Source organism: Acromyrmex echinatior, chromosome 12 (genome assembly GCF_024713525.1).
Source record: "Acromyrmex echinatior isolate Ae372 chromosome 12, ASM2471352v2, whole genome shotgun sequence".
NCBI classification, from domain to species: domain Eukaryota; kingdom Metazoa; phylum Arthropoda; class Insecta; order Hymenoptera; family Formicidae; genus Acromyrmex; species Acromyrmex echinatior.
The window spans coordinates 13045350-13067205 of NC_141863.1; the positions used below are offsets into that span (position 1 = coordinate 13045350).

General features: G+C 30.9%; 1 protein-coding gene across 5 annotated transcripts in view; it reads right to left on the minus strand.

Moving 5' to 3' along the window:
* LOC105143172 (uncharacterized) overlaps window positions 1-21856 on the minus strand; it is a 422981-nt gene that overhangs the window by 237835 nt on the left and 163290 nt on the right. For all 5 annotated transcript variants that reach the window (XM_087411822.1, XM_087411820.1, XM_011051259.2 and 2 more), the window contains one exon: window positions 20251-20473. In XM_087411822.1, coding sequence (XP_087267948.1) covers window positions 20251-20473 — 223 coding nt within the window. The remainder of the gene's footprint in view (window positions 1-20250; window positions 20474-21856) is intronic.

Consider the following 21856-nt stretch of genomic DNA (forward strand, 5'->3'; position numbering starts at 1 on the left):
TCGATTAAAAGATGGCGAATGCTGTCCAACTCGAACGAGAATTCCAATATTAAAAAATTTCGTTCTTTAAGAGGAAAATGAATGCAAAAGGGATTGAGCATGTAGAAAAATATTATCGTTATTCTATTCTATTCTATTCGTGAACAGTATCTTCTAGACGGCCGATTTAATTCTATGAGCTGCTTGACTAATATCGTCATTAATGGATAATGAAAATTTCTGGATTGCTCGCGAATTCGCGTTAACCATGTGCGTTAACATTCGCTGAACGGAGCAAAATGCTGCTCGCACGTCCCCGCAGACACGCCAGCTATAAGCTAGGTACTAGCTCGCGTACTTGTACACGTATATATGAGCTATTATTAGCCGACCACCTGTGCGACCCGAGGCAGTTGCTCTCTCACAATCGGCTACATACGTCTTGACTCTCTCCAGGGTCGTATCGATCCCGAGATGGCACCCGGCATCTACCTCTGCGATCAGCTATCTCTACACAATACCGGTTTCCAGGAAACCATGAGATGAGCCAATTAACAGCCGCCATTCGCACATACGCTGCCACTTGCATCGCAAAATGAATCAGAAACGACAGGATGTATAAAGAGATGCGGGATGTTATTAATATCCTAGGGAATACAAATATTCCTTTATCGTGAAATACACTTAAATAGCTTTATGCGAAGTCAGAGTTGAAGAAAATATGTGAATAACGTAATAAGATTTCTTATCTCCTCCCCCCCCTCTCCTCCCCAAACTTGTTTAAACAGAATTCTTGTTTCTTTGAAAATTAATCGCACGATATATGTTTTCTTGCTTGATTGTTTTGCATTTTAGTGAATTTCTAGAAATTATGGTTCTGTATGCTATTAATTTATTAGAACACAAAAAATGCAGTCATTAACTCAGAAGTTGTAGTAATCAATTGCGACGCGAATCAATAATCTGGATTGACAATTGTAACATTATTACATATGTGAGAGAGAGAGAGAGAGAGAGAGAGAGAGGGAGACATGCCTTAAAAAATAATAAAATTCTTATATTACCGAGAATAACAAGTACTTGGAAGAATTTTATAAAACAGTATTTTATAAAACAAATCTTAATGCGGAATAAACAGAAGATATTTGATGGCATTATATTTTCATGACAGGATTATTATTCACGAGAATAAATGATAATAACAAAATGATTACTCTGCGCGTTTCGATTATCTAATCCCTTAAGCCGACTTCCTACTCTGCGTAGAAAGCTCGTCCTTTCATTTCGATTAATTTCCGAACGTTCATTCGAGCGGCTGCTTTTCACAGGATATTAGATCACAATCCGTTGCACTAAGTATGATAAATGGCGTTTCGTCAGTCGGACATTCACGTACCTCTGAGACCACAACTTTCGTCAATAATCGCCATACCCAGGCCTTTAGTCGTTAGAGCCCTTTATACTATTTCATAATTAAAGATACAACCAAAACAGTTTTAAAAAAAGAAGGTAAAAAGAAAAACTTTGATATATCCTATGTATTTTTAACTGTCTGTACGCATCAATTTTTACTTAGTTCTTGCAGCTGTCGCTATTAACGTACATGGCAAGAAGCTCAGAAGCAGAGCAATAAATTAACAACGAGAAGGAACTGATATGTTCTTGCTGATAAACTACCCGCATATAGCAAATGCAGAAAGTATTTGTACAGAGAAAATTTTTATTAAAAAAATCTTATTTGTAAAAAATACACATTAATTTAGCAATTTATTAACAATGAAGATCTTCTCAAAGAAGATTTCTAATAAAGATAAAAAAAGAGATAAAAAATATTCTTGACGTATTTAATATTAATGCAATCTCATGTAGTATAAAAATAAAACAATATTAAGATTAGCTCAATAATTCCTGTCCTTCCTCGAATTAAATAAGATTAATTTATATTGTTTTGAAACAGGAGTAACACATGTAAATTTAAGTTTACCTATATATTCTTTAGAATATATTTTTGTCCAATATTATAACGCACGATCTTGGTCATAGATTTGGCACGAAATCAAAGTCCAAAAACATTTTAAGATTTAAGAATTTTCCATTTAAGAGTAAAATATTCCTCTTTAACGATAAATCCGGAAATCTTTTTTATAAATGTATGTTCTGTCTTAATATAAATAAAAAAGTTTCATGAAAATAAATAAATGTTTATAATCATAGAAACATTTCTCGACTATATAAATATTTTTATGTATTGAAATGATACAATGTTTCATTTTCGCTTACTATTGAGATATTATTATATTTTAATTATTACACATCTTGTTAAGTAAAATAACTTGAAGAAATAAACAATCTATTTTTTATTAATAAATAATTAATTAATGTTTACTTTCTAAAAATAAGTTTTTAAAGCTATTTTTCTCATACAAATACTTATTGCACTCATTGAATGTATCGCATTAAATTTATTTTATTCATTGTACACACATACAATTTTCTTTTTAAAAATAAAAATAAAATAATAAATTACTATAAATTGCAGAACGATCTAAAAGAGTTAAGCAGCCGTTTTTTGAACAGCAACGTTCCTGGATACACCGAGATTGGAGACACGTCATGACGTTCGAATTCCCCAGTGTAACGACGAATATGCAACTGCTGCAATGCAATTCCATCCGTAAAATCCGACGCGGTGTGTAACGCCGTTATTTCGACCGGACCGAAATAATTGGAGGTAATTCTCTGCGCTGTTGTTTTTAATCGATTGCCCAACCGTTCGCCGATTACGTCGGTGCGCGTCCATGATTTAATTCTAAAATCCTCGATATCGCGACATCTGCACGTGACGCAGACTGTTTACCGAATCTGATAATAACGTTGTATGCACCAATGTCATTAACGGGAAAATAGAAATAATCAAGTTTTAGTAATGTTCGTTTCGCATGAAAACAAATTCAATTAAAAAGACACTTTGGCCGTGAATTACAGAACAAATTATGTCGTATTCACTACAGTACGCGTGAAGTATTTGCATTGTAATAATATATTGTACGTATCGCAAAAAACTCTCCGTGATGCGAAAATGTTACGGTTATGCGAAGCGGATCTCACGAAAATTTATGCGCGCTGTATACGCAACGCTATTTTTTATCTCGGCCGTTATACAATGAACAATTAGATTCGTTCCTCGCGATCATATATTTTCCACGCTTTCGTAAACGGTCTGATTATCTCGCACGGTTCCGCTCGTTACTTCATACGGTGATCTTTAATCGAGATCCAACGCCTTTTCTGACTCGTACCACATCGTGATGTCATAATTAAGTCACAATCCGCAATAAAATCCGTGTGATTGCCGAGCTGACGTAAGTCGTAACCATCGACTTGAAAAGGTCGGCTAATCTGACTCTAAAATTACTAATTGTATAAGTGAGAAATCACACGTTTTATTTACCTACTCAATGACAAACACGGAAAGAACAGTTTTGCTGAAGTATTAAAAAAAATTTAACTGTAAATATAAATCTGAAATAATTTGTTTGTTATCAAAATAATTATGTAGAATGCTCAAACTAGTTATTAGAGTGTTAAAACATTTGCAAGCATTGTCATCAACGTTTAAACGTTCTATATTACGATTATTTTGATGATCTAACAAAATTATTTTCAGATCGATATCTAACTAAATTAGTAGATACTTGTTATGTCTGTATAAAATTAATGGCAATGAAATAGAACGTGATAAATTTGCATTAAACTTCTTCTCACTTGGAATGGAATTAAAATGCAAGGGAATATATAATAATCCTTAAGTGAGCTAAAATAAAGTTAAGAAATAATTCTCTATTATAAATTAAAAAAAAAATACGAGCAAAGGAAAAGGATATTAATAATCTTGATCATACTTTCATTTTTAAATTTGTACAACTAAACTCTAACATTATATTAATTATAGTCTACGCTTTAAGAACTAGCTACTTGGCAGAAGTAACTTGTTGGATGTCGTTAACTCTTTTCTCCATCTCGCAATCGCGCTCACGGCGCTGTGCGGAGATATGAAATCGCTAATTAGCTAAGGCTATCGACGCCAGCGAAGTGGAGTCGCGTTTAACGAACGTTAAACGCGCGAACATGGAAAGTAACAGCACGATCCGCGCACGGAGACTTTGAATACTTTGATGTCCTCGGCCGTTTACGAGTCGCGTATCCTGCAGGTGGTTAAAGGGTTATAAACGTAGGTATAACTATGCGTTACGACTGGGCATAGCAACGACGACCGGCGAGTTTGTGCGGCATACACGAGTACCGCGTAAATGTCCATCTTAAAGCTGATATTTCAGCACATATTTCTTGAGCTGGACGACACCTCTCGACTTCGCGCATAGGTTATGTGGAATCTATAATTATTATTATAAGTTGGCACAGTACAACGTGTAAAATAAATTGAATGAAACATATGCGGGTTTTAGTGCCTTCTCGTTGCTAGTTTGTTGCCCTGTTTCCAATATTTTTCCTGCATTTGATTGATAACGGCAGCTGCGCTGTTACCAGTTTAAAATTAGCATATAATGAATGAAACATTACTAATTAACACTTCAAGTTAATAAGCGCGTATTTATGAATATACAGATTATATATTTTTTATTTTTTAGATCTTAATCTTTGGACTTAAGAGCGAGAAAATTCTTGATAAATATACAATGAGTACATAAAATATTCGTTCAGGAAGAACCTTTTGAAAAAAAACTCTTTTTAAGTAAACATTAATTAGCAATTTATTAATAAAGAATAAAATAGATTTTACATAGAAAGAATAATTTTTTTGGAAAGAATAATTTTTAATCAATTAATTACGTAGGATGCTCAAACTGATTTGATTAAAATGTCAAAACATATTCCAGCAATACTCGTCATGCTTGAAATTCCTACAAAATTATTTTGATGATCCAACAAAATTATTTTTAGACTTGTAGTTAAATTTTTAGATACTTGAAAAATTATTCTTTTTTCCTGGATATTTTTCAAAATTATTTTATCTTAAAAAATGTAACACTTTTAAATCCTAATAAATAAGCAAAAATAAATAATTGTATTACTTGATATACAAAAAATATTCATACATAATTAGAAATGTTAAATTTAACACTTCCGATTTCCTAAATGATTTACTTAATGGTTTAATTTTAGTGTTAATTTAACACAAGATAAGTATGTTCGAAAGTAACACAAATATTATGTAAAAATTAATACAAAAACGTAACATTGATATTGATAAAACGTAACATTGAATTTGTAAACAATTATATTTCTTCATTAAAATTAACATTTATAATATGGTAAGGTAACACATTCTATTCATTTATCTAAAAAAATACGTTTTAAAAAACATTATTTTATAACATTATTTATTCACTCACTCATCAACTATGTTATTTCAATACTAGGAAATAATGAAAATACGAATTTAACATAAAATACTCAAATAACCAAATCATATTATGTTAAATTGATATTCAAATTTTAAAATTCAACACAAAATTTTAACAAGAATGTGAGTAGATCGTTTCTAACCCAAATACAAAATGTTTTTTTTACAATCGAGAAATATAACTTCTTGAAAAGAGATTGTGAATATGATTATTTTCGCGAAGCATTTTTGTTTATATTAGGACAAAACGTATATATTAATGTGCAAAACAATTGTTAGTAAATTGTTAATTAAAGTTTACTTTCTACAAAAATTTTTTTTTGAAAGAAGAAGAAAATCTCTCATGTACAAATGTTTTTCGTATATATATTTACTATATATAAAATTCCTAATAAATAGATATCACCTTAAAATTAATAAAATCCGTTCTGAAATCCGACTCATTTAAAAGATTTTTTGAGAGAGAGCTCCGAAATCGCACGCGACAGTACTCGTAATATTTTCGAACCATTGAATTTATCGTTAAATCCGAGAGAAGGCGACGTGCCAATTTCGCTTTTGATGTTATCGCGATACCGTCGGTAACGTCAGAAAATCGTTACGCTCGATTACACTGCCGCGCGCGCCGTCAAGAAGAGCACAATCACGCTCCCGCACCCAGCTAATTAGGGGTTTATAATTAGTCGCGAATAAACTCTCGACAATTATGCACGTGCGTCGCGCACTAATTAACGAGGACAATGGCCTTAGTTGGACGGACACGAAAAAGCGCCACGCGTGTACACTCTCTTTCCATCGTACTTTAATTAATTGAAGAACCTAGCGCGCGTTAATTGGAAAGCGAATCGATAAAGTTCGCCACTCATCGCGAAAAATCTATCTATCCTATCTATTCGTTTGATAATCTCTGTAATAATTAATTTGTTTTGCCTCGTGCAGAACGCGATGGAAGAGGCAATATGAGTTTTTCGGAATGTACAGAAACTTTCGTGTTTTCTCTCATTTATATAAATACAAAAATTAAATCCTTTTCTCTGGCGTAAAATATCGATGATTTTTGACATTTTCACAGAAAATTATAAATTAAAAAATATCGCCAATTGGAATGAAAGAAAAATTTTTGATATTTGTGGCTATAATTTTATGATAAAATAATTGTAGTATTAAACAAAAGTTTTTAGAACTGTAAATGTGAAAACACCATAAATGTGAAAATAACTATAATTAAAGATTCCATTTTTATAATTATTATATTTATAGTTCAAAAAATATTACATATACGTAATATTACGTATAAATGTGCTTATTATTATTATATATAAATATAATTATTATTACTATTATAGCAATAATAACTACAAAAATGGAGTTTCTAATTAAAATTATTTACGATGTAAGGTTACAAATACATAAACTTTGCTTTTATTGTTAGTGTGAAATGGGAAGATCGTGGAAGTCTCTTCTTACAGAAAAATTATCGAGACAGTTATTGCTGGAAAAGAAAGCGGCACTATAAATTATAATTTTTCGTGTAAAATTTTCATTGAATGAGAGTCGCTTCTAAAGATAAAATATTTGTAAATGAAAGAAAGCATTTATGGAATATCCTGCATAATTAATTAGAGATATACAGGTAATACATTACCTCGATGTTAGACCTGTATCATTCATCATAACGTAATGACAGTGATATATCTTTAGTGCATAATAAAAAGGACTTGAGATTTTATCTTATTTAAAATTTTACAGTGCGAATATCTGCATATTCAAAAACATTCTACTAATCGCATTACAAAAATGACACGTATACTATTATTATCAAGTATCATCATTAAATAATCAATACATTGATAGATACTAAAAAAAAAGTACTTAATTTTTACAACTATAATTATGTTACAATAAAATAGTTATTAAAAAATCTATTTTTATACATTACTATTATAACGTTAGTAACAATAATTATATTTATAGATCGTCTATGTAGAACTATAAATGTAATTATTATTAGCATTATAGCAATGATAACTATAAAAATAAACCTAACCATTTATTAATTCTTTTATGAAATTATGGTCACAAATATTAAATATCGAATATTTGTTTATAAATGTATAAGAAAAAGTCTTTTTTTAAATTTCTTTGTAAAATTTGATATCGACTTATATTGCTTATTTTTATTACAAGAAATTGCGCAAAATATTTCTACAGTTTGATATGTCGAGCAAATATGTTCAACAGCGTACCCCGCGGGAGTCTTTTAAATGCTCACTTAAGTATTAATTATGCAGAAATCCAGCACGTACGTAGTGAATCGCACGATTTGAGATTAGAGATTTCTAATTGCATTTGTGTGATGTAATTACTTAAGTCCTCGGTTTCAGCGATGAAATATTAATGATGTATTACACGGTCGAACGTGTTTTCGCCTTTGAAGACGTCACGTGAGCATTCAATATTATGAATAATGTGTTATATGATTGTGGCAATATTTATAATCCGCAGAAACGAGGTGAAAATGCTACTAGATGTGCGACGACCCAGAAACAATATTTTTTTTTTATTACAATAATGAATTATCGCAATAATTTATGAATTCCAGTAATTAGATTCAATATTACATTTATTACGATATAACGCAATTTGCGATTGCTTCTCTGACACTAATTTCTAATTCCTAATCCGGTTTGATTGACTAGCCTACCAATATCAATTTCTTAAAAAGATTTCTTGTTGCATTAAACGTTTAACTTTATAGACTGCTGCAATATTGGCAGACTCGAAATCATTGAATCATCGCGGATATTAATTCAATGCGATATAAAATCCCGAGAAAATCCCGAGTGTCAGAGGATCTAAATCATCCCTTTCAGTTCGTCATGCGCGATAAAACGATAGCTGGTGTCGTATTTTTGCAACGATGATCGCGGCATGACGAAACAATGGCATCGCGACGCGATAAAGCCGGCGACGCCACGCGTGCATTCGCGCGAACGCGCGTGTTGCAGCGACGCAGCTGAAATTTCCACGAAGTTTCTCACGCAAACTAAACTCGCCGATGCGATATAATATCTGTGAAGATATTAAATAACAAGATAAAGTTAATAATCAAATTCTCGTTACTTACAGTGCCACTGTTTGTTTCTAATATAAATTGACTTTAATCTCGGTTTAACTTACTTTTTATTCTTCTCTAGAATTAGAAAAAATAAACGAATTAAACCGAGTTTATAAAATTAATCTATATTGATGAAAATGAACATTAAATGTGTTATTCATTAGAGCGTGGTGAAATTTCTAATCGCAAAATGAGATATGATTGTACTACATTTTAATCGTCCATCTGCAATCATACTTTTACTCCTTTCATCTGCAATCTGTTGTCTTACGATTCTAGATTTTCAGAAAAATTCGAAGTTACTTTCCAACATCTCTATTACATTATCAAATAGTTTTTAACGAGTATTTTAGAGAAGAGAGAATCGGATTTTGCTCTCCTCTTCATTTCAGAGAAATTTGAAAGTGAAATTTCGTTTGTACAAAAAAAAAGTTAAATGTGACGAGCACAGTATCAATATCTTATTTATAAATATATTTTTTTCATCTTTTATTCATAATGGATAAAATTCTCGTCCTTAGTCTCAGTTTTATTATTTCGTTTTTGCAAGATGACTATATAATAATTTCTCGAACATAATAATAGCGAGATTTAAATCAATAAGTAAAGAAAATTTTAATTAAAAATAGAGATCCGAGTTCGACTCCCGGTCGAGGCAATATTTTTCGCAATAAGTTTATTACAGTTTTTTAAGATTAATTTGGGAAATTTGGGGGGATTATTAATATTTCAGATCAATTGCATTGAAAGTTGACACGTAATTATCATTTCTGAAATTAATTCATTTATTTGAAAATATATAGTATAGTATATATTAGTTCAACATCTCAACACTCAGACCGTAGTGGCGCTTCGGATTTTAAAGTAATGTTATTTAACATAAACGGTCTTGTTTCCTATCTTATTGTTTAATTAAAAGATTCTCTCTCTCTCTCTCTCTCTCTCTCTCTCTCTCTCTCTATCTCTCTCTTTTCTTCTCCGTTTTTGATTTCTTTTGGAAAAAGAGAGAATACGAGTCTCGAATTTTCTGCGTAGTCTCGGCACGGCAGTGCTGCGGCCCTGCAAAGTAGTCACGGACGGTGCTCGTCAGCCGAAATTCCGGCCTTTATTCGGCACGCTCGTCGGCTCGAAACGAGCCGACTCTCGCGTATCGACGACGCCTACTCTACTATTGTAGCTGTCGTTCAAAGCGCGCGTCCGCGGTGGCGGATACAATATGGGACTGTCCGTCACGACAGAAAACCGCGCGTTTTCGGGAGGGAGGTAACATATACGATACGCGTGTCCTGAAACGACGCGCGTATCGCCGCGGTGTGTCCCTCTCGTTTCACGGGACGCCGCGCCGCGTCGAGTCGAGTCGATCCGGCCTGCCAATCCCACCATCGTTCTCACCGAATATAGGCGTCTAGGGCGACTTTTTCCGCCGATCTCTCTTTCGCGCATACATTGTGCCGAAGTAATATACCAGGGAGAAACATGTTTTTCGTATATTCGTCTTATCCGACGTAGCGCTTGTCACATGTGTCATATCAGCGAGACGTGCGCTTGTCACTGCAGAATCTCTCGTCGAGAGATTCTCGAATAATATTCGACGATGGAGAAAAGCAGAGGAGAAACGAATTGAGCTTAAATGTCAGAAGACGTATGTGTATTCCTCTGCTTGCGACGAGAAATTGAAATGATTCTGAAATTTTATTTGTAAGTTGAATTGATCGTAAATCGAATAATATGGTACTAAGTGGCTTAAATTGCCGTTATAAAAATGTGCCGTTATAACACTGATGTAGAGAAAAATTTTTAGTATTTATATCTATAATTACACGTCACTAATTGTAATAATGTAATCTTTAAATCTGTTCGATCAATATACGCTGTTGAGAAATATAAACAATATTGTGAGAAATGAACGAAATAGTCTCGCTCTACTCTATAATGTTATAATAGTAATAGTAATTGTAGTAATGTTACTAATAATAATAATACTATATATGTACAGTCCTAATAAACATATTTATAACTTATAGTTAACCGAAAATATAATTATAGCAATACTATTATCATAAAAATGTGTGTGGTTGTAGTTACTATAATTTGACTATAATTTATAATATTTGATCTGGAGACACACGGTAGTCTTTCATTACATTAAGACAATAAGTTTCGTGCAATATCATAGCACGAGACTGTACTCCTTTATTATATTAATAATAACGATAAAATTAGACAGCCATTTTCAGTTGTAAAATATATTCGTTGACAGTTACAGTAATATATAGGATTAGGTAAGTTAAAGTTAACAGTCTTGAAAAAACTTAGTTAAAATAAAAGTTAATCCACAGTGACATTAATTGAATTAAAAGTTAAGTTAATGAAAAAAAAAGTAATTGAAAAGTTAAAAGTTAAATTTGTTTTATTTCATGATTTCAAGTTAACTTTTGTTTAACTAAGTTAAAAAACTAAGTTAAAAAAAAATTAATTTTTGTAATTAACAAGGAGAGACTCACATATGTATTGTATTTCACAGATTTTGATCAGCTTTTGCGTGATTATTTTGGGGCATCAAAAAATAATCCCCAGTAAATTACACTTCTGCGTATTTTTCGAGAAAATCGTGTTTTTAAATCACAACGATGGATCGTTTTCAAACCTCTTTATTCTTTGTTGAACGTAAATGAAATATTTGAAATTATTTAAAATTAGAAAAAATACATGTTCGACACAAAAGTATAAGCATATAATCCGAGTATAGGATCCGTATGTCAACCTTATCCTGATATTAACTTTTAAAAGTTAAATTAAAAGTTAATAGTACCAATAAAATATAACTATAAAGTTAAAAAAAAGTTAAGAGTCTAAAATGTAACTAAATGAAGTTAAAATTAATTAACTTGTTAACTTAATTTTTAACTTTTTAATTTAGTATTACTCAACCTTGATAATAATTATAGTTACAAATATCAACAATTTTTCTCTCAGTGTATATATTGTTTTAATTGATACATTATTGATATTAGAATAAATAAAATATTATTTGTGCAAAATAATTATTTCATTAAAATGATTACAAATTTTTATTTGAAAAAAATAATAAAACAGAACTAATTCTTAAGAATTTAATTCTTAATATAATATTTAGCAGATATCATAAAATTAATGATTGCATTTATTTGAATACAGATTAATTTTAACAAAGTGATTAAAATACAAAGTTTTTTTTAAAAATATAATATTGTAAAATTTTTATTTTTTGAAAATGATTTGAGTTATTCATACCAGGATAACAAATTTAAGTACATATAATATTTCACTAGAATAAAATGATTCACAGTATCTACATAAAAATTCGTAATACGCTTTCAACTCTAATATTGAAAACAGAGCACATAATTTAAATGTTTCACTCCAAATTGTTCAATCAGTATGCTCGTCTTAGATTTTTATATAAATAAAGTTTGCATACGATGCTTATTTTCCTGCTCAATTCCTAGCTGGATTAGAATCTTGCCATCGTATTGGCTGCGGTATTGACAGTAGCATCGTAGCCAATACGGTGGCAAGAATTTATTCTAGCTAACAATCCAGCAAGAAAATAAGCATCGTGTGTCGTCGGCTTAATTCAAGTAAGCACTCTGGCCATAATATACTTTATAAAACTATCTTTTAGAACTTCTGACATGCTTGTCTTTACTGTAACACTTCTCATTTCGTTCGGTCGACTCAACTTCCCTATCTTACATGGTATATCCTAGCTAATTCGCTATTTACACCTTTGGAATTCGCATTAATCGATGTAAAGAATAATGCCCGATATACGAATCTCAATGATTTATTCTTACATATCTAGCAATACGGTAGAGCGGAATTTTTCCATCCATAATTTCTCGCGATAATGTTTATGTTTTGAATAACACATGTTGAAAAAGTTTAAAGATCGTGTTCTCAAGGAACAATAATTATATAACATAGTTATAAGCATGTCACTGCAAAAAGATATTGTTTGCTATTGTAAATTTTCATATTACTTTAAAGTTGAAACTGACGGAATAGGCCCGCTCTATCTTAGTATAAAATTAATAATCATTTCAATTACAAGTTAATAAATGTTTATCTCTTCGTTTGCAATTAATCTGGACTTTTTTATCCAGCTCAAGTTTTTTTTACTATTCTAGACACTTGAAAGAGGTGGAAAAATTTAAGGTTACTCTTTGGCATATCTTTCACATTACTAAACAGTTTTTTTAATCAAATGTTTAAACTTTTATTTAATCCATCCTCCTTTATTTCGAAAAGTTTGAGAATGAAATTTCGTTCATGATAAAAATAACTCAGATTGCAAATAAAGAGTTAATAAGCCTCATTATAATCCACTCGTTCATTTTTAATCTAATGTGCCAATCATAAATGCGAAAATTCGTAAGTAAAGGTATACATGTACAATGGATTTTTATGTAAATAACATTAATTCGTCCTGGTAACTAAATTGATAGATACCTAAAGGAATTTCGAATGGAATCACAATTTAAAACTTTGTTCGCAAGAGATCTCAACGTTCGCAGAATTAATGTATGAAAGCCAAACGGAAATGCTTCCTGTCGCTCTTATGTGGCAAAGGTGATAGAAGACGATTATTTTTTATACGATAAAGCAACTTCCGAGCGAGTCGACAGCGCTTTGAATCGCTGTCCACCACGATAAGATGGCAAGCTAGCGCGACTCCTCTAATACATGCTAATTTCGAAGCGGAAACTTTTTGCATCGCTTAATTCAATTAGTTTCGCTGTTTGAATGCGGCAATTAGCATATTAACCTGACTAAGCGAGCTTACCGCGTGCTGAGCTGTGTGCATAGACGAAGTCGCGACTTTTCAACTTTTACCCCTTCCCGCTCATTATCCGAACCTGTTTCGAACGCTATTATGATGCAAATTGAAAGTTAATATTTTTGCCTGACGGAAATATCGTATTATCGTGGCGAAAGTAGCAAGGCGTCGTAAATCCGTCAAAATCCAATTTGGAATCGTGTTGACGACGCTGCTCGCGCGAATTTGCATAATCGAGTTGTCCAATTTCGACGATAGACGTCACTTTTAATCCAATTAATCTTTCACTACTCCAACAAGAAGGTCAATGTGTCGATATCGATCGAACGCCGAAAGTCTAATTAATCCTTACCGTATAAGAAGAGATCATTAGTGACCAAGCGATTCCTGTTTGTGCAAGTTTCTTTGAGTCTTTCGGTAATTATAAATTATACATTTTATTATTTTCCAAAATGAAGTGCCAATATTTTATTCTAGAAAATTGAAAGTGTGGTGAATTTTTAGAGATTTTTTTTAATTATTCTGAATAGGTGAAAGAAACGGACGAATTCTAGTGCCTCCGTTTGTATGGATGAGGCATCAAATTGTAGCTGGTACGGTAAGGGTTAATCGATGTGTAACTTTGATAAGAGGATTCTAATTATGAATGCATAACTTTGTGATTTTTAGTACGTTAACAGCATTACTCTCTGCAACAAAAACGGATCCAGCAGACTTAGTTACCGACAATTTATCGAAAATAATAAAACGTTTCTAATCGATCTCCGAAAAGTCGAAAGAGTTCGCGGCGAGATCGACGTAAAGCCGAAGGTTGGACAGGAAAAGTTGCTAAGCCAAAATTCTCCGGTATGCTCACCGTCGAAAGCGCATAAAAGCGCGAAACGAACACAATAAATGATCGCTTCTACAACTTCTTTCGACGAGCTCTCATTCAAGGCCGTCGGCATTGTCGGAAACCTTCCACGGCTGTCCGAATGAATAACGCGTGCGCTTTTATGCGCCTGTCGGAAAACGTTACGCTGCTCCGTTAATAAGTCGTACGATAAAATTGATGCAACGAGTTCCTCGGACACATGACGTTTAAAGCAATAATTAATGTCGGGCATGCAGAATGAGAACGCGGATAATGCGTGGCTATCTCAGTACATTAATCGGACGTTGGATACTTCTGTACTTCTGTCGGTTTAATCACGATATAACGTGATCTACCAAAAGAGATGTTTGTGAAAAATAGTCAAATAAAGTCAAATTTTGTCCAGATATTTTCAACATCACTCTGAATCAATAATTATTGTAATTCAATGGAGAGTTGTATTTAATTAAATAAGCTATTATAACACAAAAATTGAAAGTCATAAGATAAGGAAAAAAAAATTATTATTTTAATAATATTATTAAAATAACAATAATAATAATAATAATATTATTAGAATAAATTTTGTTTATAAATTATTATTAATCCTTTATGGATCAATTCTAAGCAGAATCGTAAGACTCGTAATTTGTCCTCGTAGGTAATAAGAACTTATGACTGGAGTTGTAATTCTATGCATACCGTAAGACGTACGATCATTCGTAAATATTTATATGATTTCTCATAAATCTTACAACTAGCAAGAAGTTGTCTGTAAAGATATTGCATAAAGTTATAAACATTCGAGTCATAAGTTCCTATAAATCTTTCGAGAACAGTTACTAGTCTTACAGAAGTCTGTTCAGAATTGACCTATTAGTTTTAAAATAATATCATTTTATCTGTTATTTCGATTATGCTCTCTTATATTATTAATTTTGTCACATTGTCCCCATTCCATATACACTTAGAGAACACTTTCGAAATGCTCAAAATTGTACAATCTTCAGATTATTGAAACTCAAATCAGTAAAAAATCGTAGACAAAAAAATAAAAAATAATTTTAAAGGAAAAATATTTTAAAGCATGAAACTTGTACTTTAATATGCTTTAAGCTATTTTTTTAATTTTATAGTTTTCTTTATAGTTTTGTATCTTAATAAAGATCATTATTATGTTCTTCAAAGTTACATACATTCAACAATCTGCAGCTGGATAAAAATTCATTTTTTCAACAATTTTAATATTTTTATAAAAAAAAAGTACAGTTTTTCTACCTAATGCTTTTTAAAAAATTTTCTTACAATCTTTTTCTTGATTGAATTACTGATGACTTTGAAGATAAATATGCATTTCTTATAACTAACATTGAAATTCAACGAAAAATCAACGCAAAAAATTAAAAAAAACATTTTAAAACTCGAACATTATACTTTGACGTAGTTTTGATCGTTGTTAAATTTAATTTTGTAGAATTGGGGAGATAGAAAATTTTTGTGATGATTTTTAGATAAATTTCAACGTTCATTGTAAAAAATATAGTTTTAACTTCAAAATCACATAATTCGGTCCAAAAAAGTCATAAAAAGATTTTTAAGAAACGTTTTGTACATAAAATTCTACATTTTTTGTAAAACCATTACATTTTTTGAGGAAAAAATTTTTATTACGCTATATTATGACTCATCTAGACTAATCTGTAAATCTTAGAGTTTCGATTTAGTTTTATGTCATCATCTATATACATAAAGCTGTAATTATATGAAAATGCATATTTTATATTATTAATAAATTACGTAAAATGCCAAAACGGCTTACATGAATTACATAAAAACAAAGCGTTAAAGCCTATTTTTATTTTGCATATTTTGCATATATGTATCTTTTTCAGCATTTTTTTGTAAAATTACATATTTATATTTTGTCAATTATATTATTGATTATTGGAATATTATAAATATGTACGATCAAGTTCGATAGTTTCTATCATTGAATGATTCCACTCGTACAGTGCGAATACTAAACCGCTGAAACACTTAACATATTTACAATTCTTTAAGAAATTAAATATTTAAGACTTAATTACTAATTTGTATTCAATGTCATTTTGTGTTAATACTGTTATATATATTTTTCGCTCAAAATTAATTAATTTGTTTATATTTTAACAATTATTTCTTTCTGTGCTTTTCATTTAATAAATATATTACATATTTTGCATCTCATGCAAATATCTCATTGTAAGTATTTACAGTGTTCTGTATGAAATTAAATATTCTAGATTTAGTTTTGTATTCAAATAAGTTTATGTTAATACACAACAATGTTATATTTTTTGCTTCAAGTTAAATTATTTGTTTATTTTATTACATTTTTGAATATATTTCTTTCTGTACTTTTCATTTAATAAAATTTTATATATTGCATAATTTTGCATATTTTTACATTATTTCCTAATATTTTTGCATATTTTTATCAAATATTGTACATATAATATATACATGTGTTTTTGTTTTTAATTCTTACTGCACTGAAGAAGACTAAAACTATGATCGAAACATTTGTGATGTGATTATGGTTTGGATTTTTTGTAATAGTTTAATAATAAATGTGTAAATATTATGTTACGATATCCGTATTTGGCTCTTGTTAGTTAGTTTTATATTCCTTTTTTATTTGATCTAAGAAAAACGAAGGCAAAATTAAATCACACTTTAAATTAAAATTTAATTTAAATAATAAAAACTTAAGGAAATTTATCAAAGTCTGCACCAAAATAATTCTCCAGAAATGTTGAATTCATTTAATGTGTTGTCAAAAGTGGAAGATTATATTTTTTGTACTTTGAAAAGGACACAATATTGATGTCTGTAATTATATTATATTTTTGTGAATACATGAATCATTATTATCACAATAAAACAATCTGGTGCAGGATCTCATTGGTAAATTTCCTTAAGTTTTTATTGTTAAATTTTGAAGTTTTTTTTATTATACATTATTATTATTTAATTTAAATGTTCAATGTAATAATATTGATAAAATCACAAACGTATTATATAATATAATTATCCTAAATGCATTAGTTTTTAAGAAACTCTACAAGTCGATCTTCTTATAAAAAAAAAGATATTTCAAGATAAAAGCTATTATAAGTCATTGACCTGAGGTTATCCGAAAAGATCTAAGGAATTTCCCTAAAGCTTATCCTATGCTTATCGCGAAGTGTGTAAGACACATCTTATAAGATTGATGCAAAAAGGGAAGAATAAAATAAAGCACATAAGATCTTTCCGATAAATACTATCAAATTACTACAAATTTTACATTAATGCAGAATATACAAGATAATTCTTATAAAGTATTTTAATTTTATTTTTAGGAGTAATTTTTTACCTTTTGATCAAGACAAACATTTTGTATAAATTCATCATGTTCATTGTATAAATTCATATGTTTGAAACAGTTTAATCTCAAACAAATAAGGTATTAAAAGTTGAAGAAAAATTTTATTTTTTCAAAAATTTTAAAAATCGGTTAAGTTATTTTAATCTTTATACATAGAGGAAGTCTAGGCAAAGCGAATATTTTTTATTTTCGCTAATCTATTTGAAATAGTGCTATTAGTCTCTAATTATTGAAGGAATAACCGATCGGCGACGCCATGAAAGTATGAAACAATATATGATTGCGCTTGTTTGTGTTTGATAAAGAAATGAAAGAAATTGTATATTTTCTTGCGATTTTCGCTAAAATAGAGTTTAATTATTAGCAGTAACTGTTTCTTAATCAGGGAATGATTTTTTATAAGAATTCTTTGACTTTAAATGAGTATTCGAAGTTAAAATTTTTTACTTATTGCTTAAACTTATTCTAACTTTTCCAAATTCGTACTAAGTAAGTTCTTTAGGCAAAGCTCAATGGCCCATCCTCGTTACTCAGTATGTGGTTGCAAATCCAATGTGATCGAAAATATCGAGAAGACGGAGAGACAGACGATCTTTCAAGTGAACAAAAAGCACATGATTGTTTACATTCGTTTCACTTTTTTTTTTCACAATGCAGTTGATATATGTTTTTCAAAAATACACTGATCCACTGTCCAAAGACTAGATTCAGTACAAAATGGGCTCATGAAGGCTGCACTATGTATAGAGGATTTGATAGCTACTTTTATGACGATTGCCGTCACTGATTTCGATTTTTTTTAATTCTATCTTTATTGCTCGAGTGAGTCGGGCAAAGCGGATTTCTCCTTTTTACTAAAAGGACATTTAAATGTTCAAATTTTTAAATTTTATTTTATTTTATTTCAAAGTTAATTCCATTAATAGAATTATGAGAATAAAAAAGGTTTCTGATTTTAACTTTAACTGTATCATTTTTTTTCTCAAACCTTAACACATCTGCTTTGTCTGGACTTCCCCTATACAAAGTTCCATCAAAATAACACTTAATAGTTTTTGAAATTTTTGAAAAAACGAAGTTATCCCTTCAATTTTACACCCTGTAATGTTAAAACTAAATCATTTCGGACATGTAAATATGGTCATGTAAAGTTTTATTTTGAATTAATAGGAAGAACCATCCCTTAAAATCTCTTTTAAAATACTTAAAGACCACCCTGTATATTGGAGGATTGTCAAATATTTAATTTAAAATCAGTCTCAATCAGGATGAGTCTCGTATCTGATAATTTGCGAGGTAATATTTTTGGTCAAAAACATCGTCGGAAGGGGTAATCAAAATCGAGCAAATTAAATCGCAAATAAAATTGTTACATTTAGTAACTTTTCAGAGATGCACTCATTTCGAACACAAATTGCATTTCGCGGCGATTGAACTGGAACGGAGTTCTATGTACAATAACGGTAAGTTAATTATGCGTGAAGATTGTTTAGCGTATCCACAAATGAAATTTATATTCACAGATTTTAAATCGTTTTTCCGTGCGAAAATTAGTTTACGCATATCGTATATATTTCGTTAAATCGTATGTTACATTGTATGACATTTAATAAGAGAACGTTTAATAGACGAAGAAATAGAGGCATTTGTCACTCTTTATCAAACTATATCTTATTTTCGATCAAAGCAATTTTTGATCATTTTTCAATAACGCGAAGAAATTCTCTTTAAATATTTCTGTTATCAAGAAGAAGAGACAAGTATATAGGCTCGATTAAACGCATGCAAATGCAATTGCACGTGACGACGAAAGAGTTTAATATCTGTCGTGCTTTATAAAGTTACCGCGTAAGCGCGTGAGAAGAGGGTCAAATGAATTTCATTAACTCGTTAGATCTACCATCGTCGTCCTCATTGTCGTCGTCCTCATTGTCGTCGTCGACGTTACGCAGCGCACGCGAAACATCGTTAATTTCGAAGTAATCGCCGTATTGGCGCGTGCGGTGAATATCCTCTCTTTCACGTCATAACGTAACGAGAATGAGAGAGAGAGAGAGAGAGAGAGAGAGAGAGAGAGAGAGAAGACGCGATCCAATTTACTACGGAGATCCTACGTCACCCCCGCCTGTCGAGGAAATCAATTACGTCGAATGAATACAACATGAAGGGTGTAAAGGGTTAGCCGCGAGTCCCCGCGAACGGTGACCGGAGCGTTGAGCGACACGAAATGCATCGCGCGGACACGAAGAGGGAATTTTAAGAGAGAGAGCCGATGTCCGACGCAAAGAGCCGGACAGATTTGATTTGTCAGGACACAGAAATCGCCGTTGACAAATCTCGTTATGGGTCGACTCGACGCTCAGTTGATTAGGGCTTAAAAGTTCCTGCCCTTTACGCTCAAGGAATCTTCGATCACTCGATAGAGACGGAAGTTTTATAAAAATGACGAAAATTTACGAGAGCGTTAATAAAAGTATCAAAATATAACCAATAAACTAATAATTTAAATGATATAATTTGATAGAAATAAATAAATAATATATCTACTAAATAACATATCGTTGTAAGTTACTCATTAGATTTTTCTCTTTTTTTTAAACATTAAAATAAAGCAGCAAAATAAGCGTTCTTAATCAATGTATCGAACCTTGGCGGGATCGGACTTCTCCTCATGTTCGTTGAAGGTCTGCGAAGCTCTGGACATGGTGTTCCTTCGGGTTGTTGTCGTGCCATCTTGCGAGGGGCGCACGAATTCAATTCTGCCACCCTCGACAACGATGTTAGGGGCTGGTGGGTAATTCTCCGTGTTACCGACCGTGTCGCAGTAACCCAAAAGGCCAGCTTTTTCCCCGTATAAGGGATGGATTTGCCTGCAACAGAAGGTAAAAACTCGCTGGAGAATGCTTCGATGATAGCAGATGGTGCTTCGTGCCGGAGAACCGACATGTTTATAATAACGCTTCATAATTATTGTAATATTTAATTTTTTTTATATCTAAAATATAAAACATTTAAAAAATATCAAACATTATTATTCGAATAAATTTTGATTGATTACGTCATAAGAGATTTTGTGTACTAATAATTTTATATGTAAGCTTTAAGCTTTTATTCCATTGAAAGACTAGTCGCATAATCATTTGTTAAACGGATTTTTTTATTGTAGCGCAAGCCTTTGTTACTTTATATATATTTATATAAATTGAAAATATATTGTGTATGTGTAAGAGTCATTCGGAGTAAACGCGCGCATTATATAAGTGTATAAATTGTTTGTATCTCAATGAGAAGAAAGGACGGGAATTGGTTACTGTCAGTCGGTTATGGCGCTTGCATGCCAGTAAAAAGTAAATAACAAGAACTCTATGCACAATAATAAAACAAATATATATGAAATAGCACCAATAAATTTTTGGTTGCTAGAAAAGTGTATCACGCCAAATTAAAGAAGAAAAAAGAGATGAATACATTTTTTCAGGGAATGGAAAGTTACTTTTTAAAAATAACAAGTTACAGATACTCATTATCGAGTAGAAAAATAAGTTACTAGTTACCGATTTTTGCTCATTACAGTTACCGTTATTTGAGAAAGTAACTTTTCATTACTTTTCCATTATTTTTTAAAAATCGACGACTGCCAATAACAACGGACGGGGCTAGGGGCTTTTTAGTCTCAAGCTACGCACTGTAAAAAATTTTTTTGTAAAATTACAACTATTGCAGTGGGTAATTTTTAGACCCACTATAATAGTTGTAAACATCCACGTATTTGTAAATTTGCAATATGCAAATAAAAATAATTTCTTGGTTTGTAACTAAGCAGATTGTGGAAGTAGAATTACAATGTGTATGTGTAGTTATAGGAACGATAATATGACAATTTGATTATTATACATTTAACAGCAATACACGAAGAATTACTGTTATATTACGTAATATTAAAATTTGGATAATTAGAAAATATTCAAAATATCCTGCTATTTATGTAATTATAAAATAAGATATGTATTTACACAATAAAAAATTTACATATTTTTTGTGAATTACATAATTTTTGTAAAATTACATAATTTTTTTATATTTACAGGACTAATCGTGTAATTTTTATCTATTATATGTGTAAATTTATGAAATTTTTTTACAGTGTGAGTGGCTTGTGTCGTATTGTGTCCATCTGCAAAGTAATAACAAAGGTAACCGTAAGATTCATTACCGTTACCAAACAAATATAACTTCGTTACCGTTACAATTTA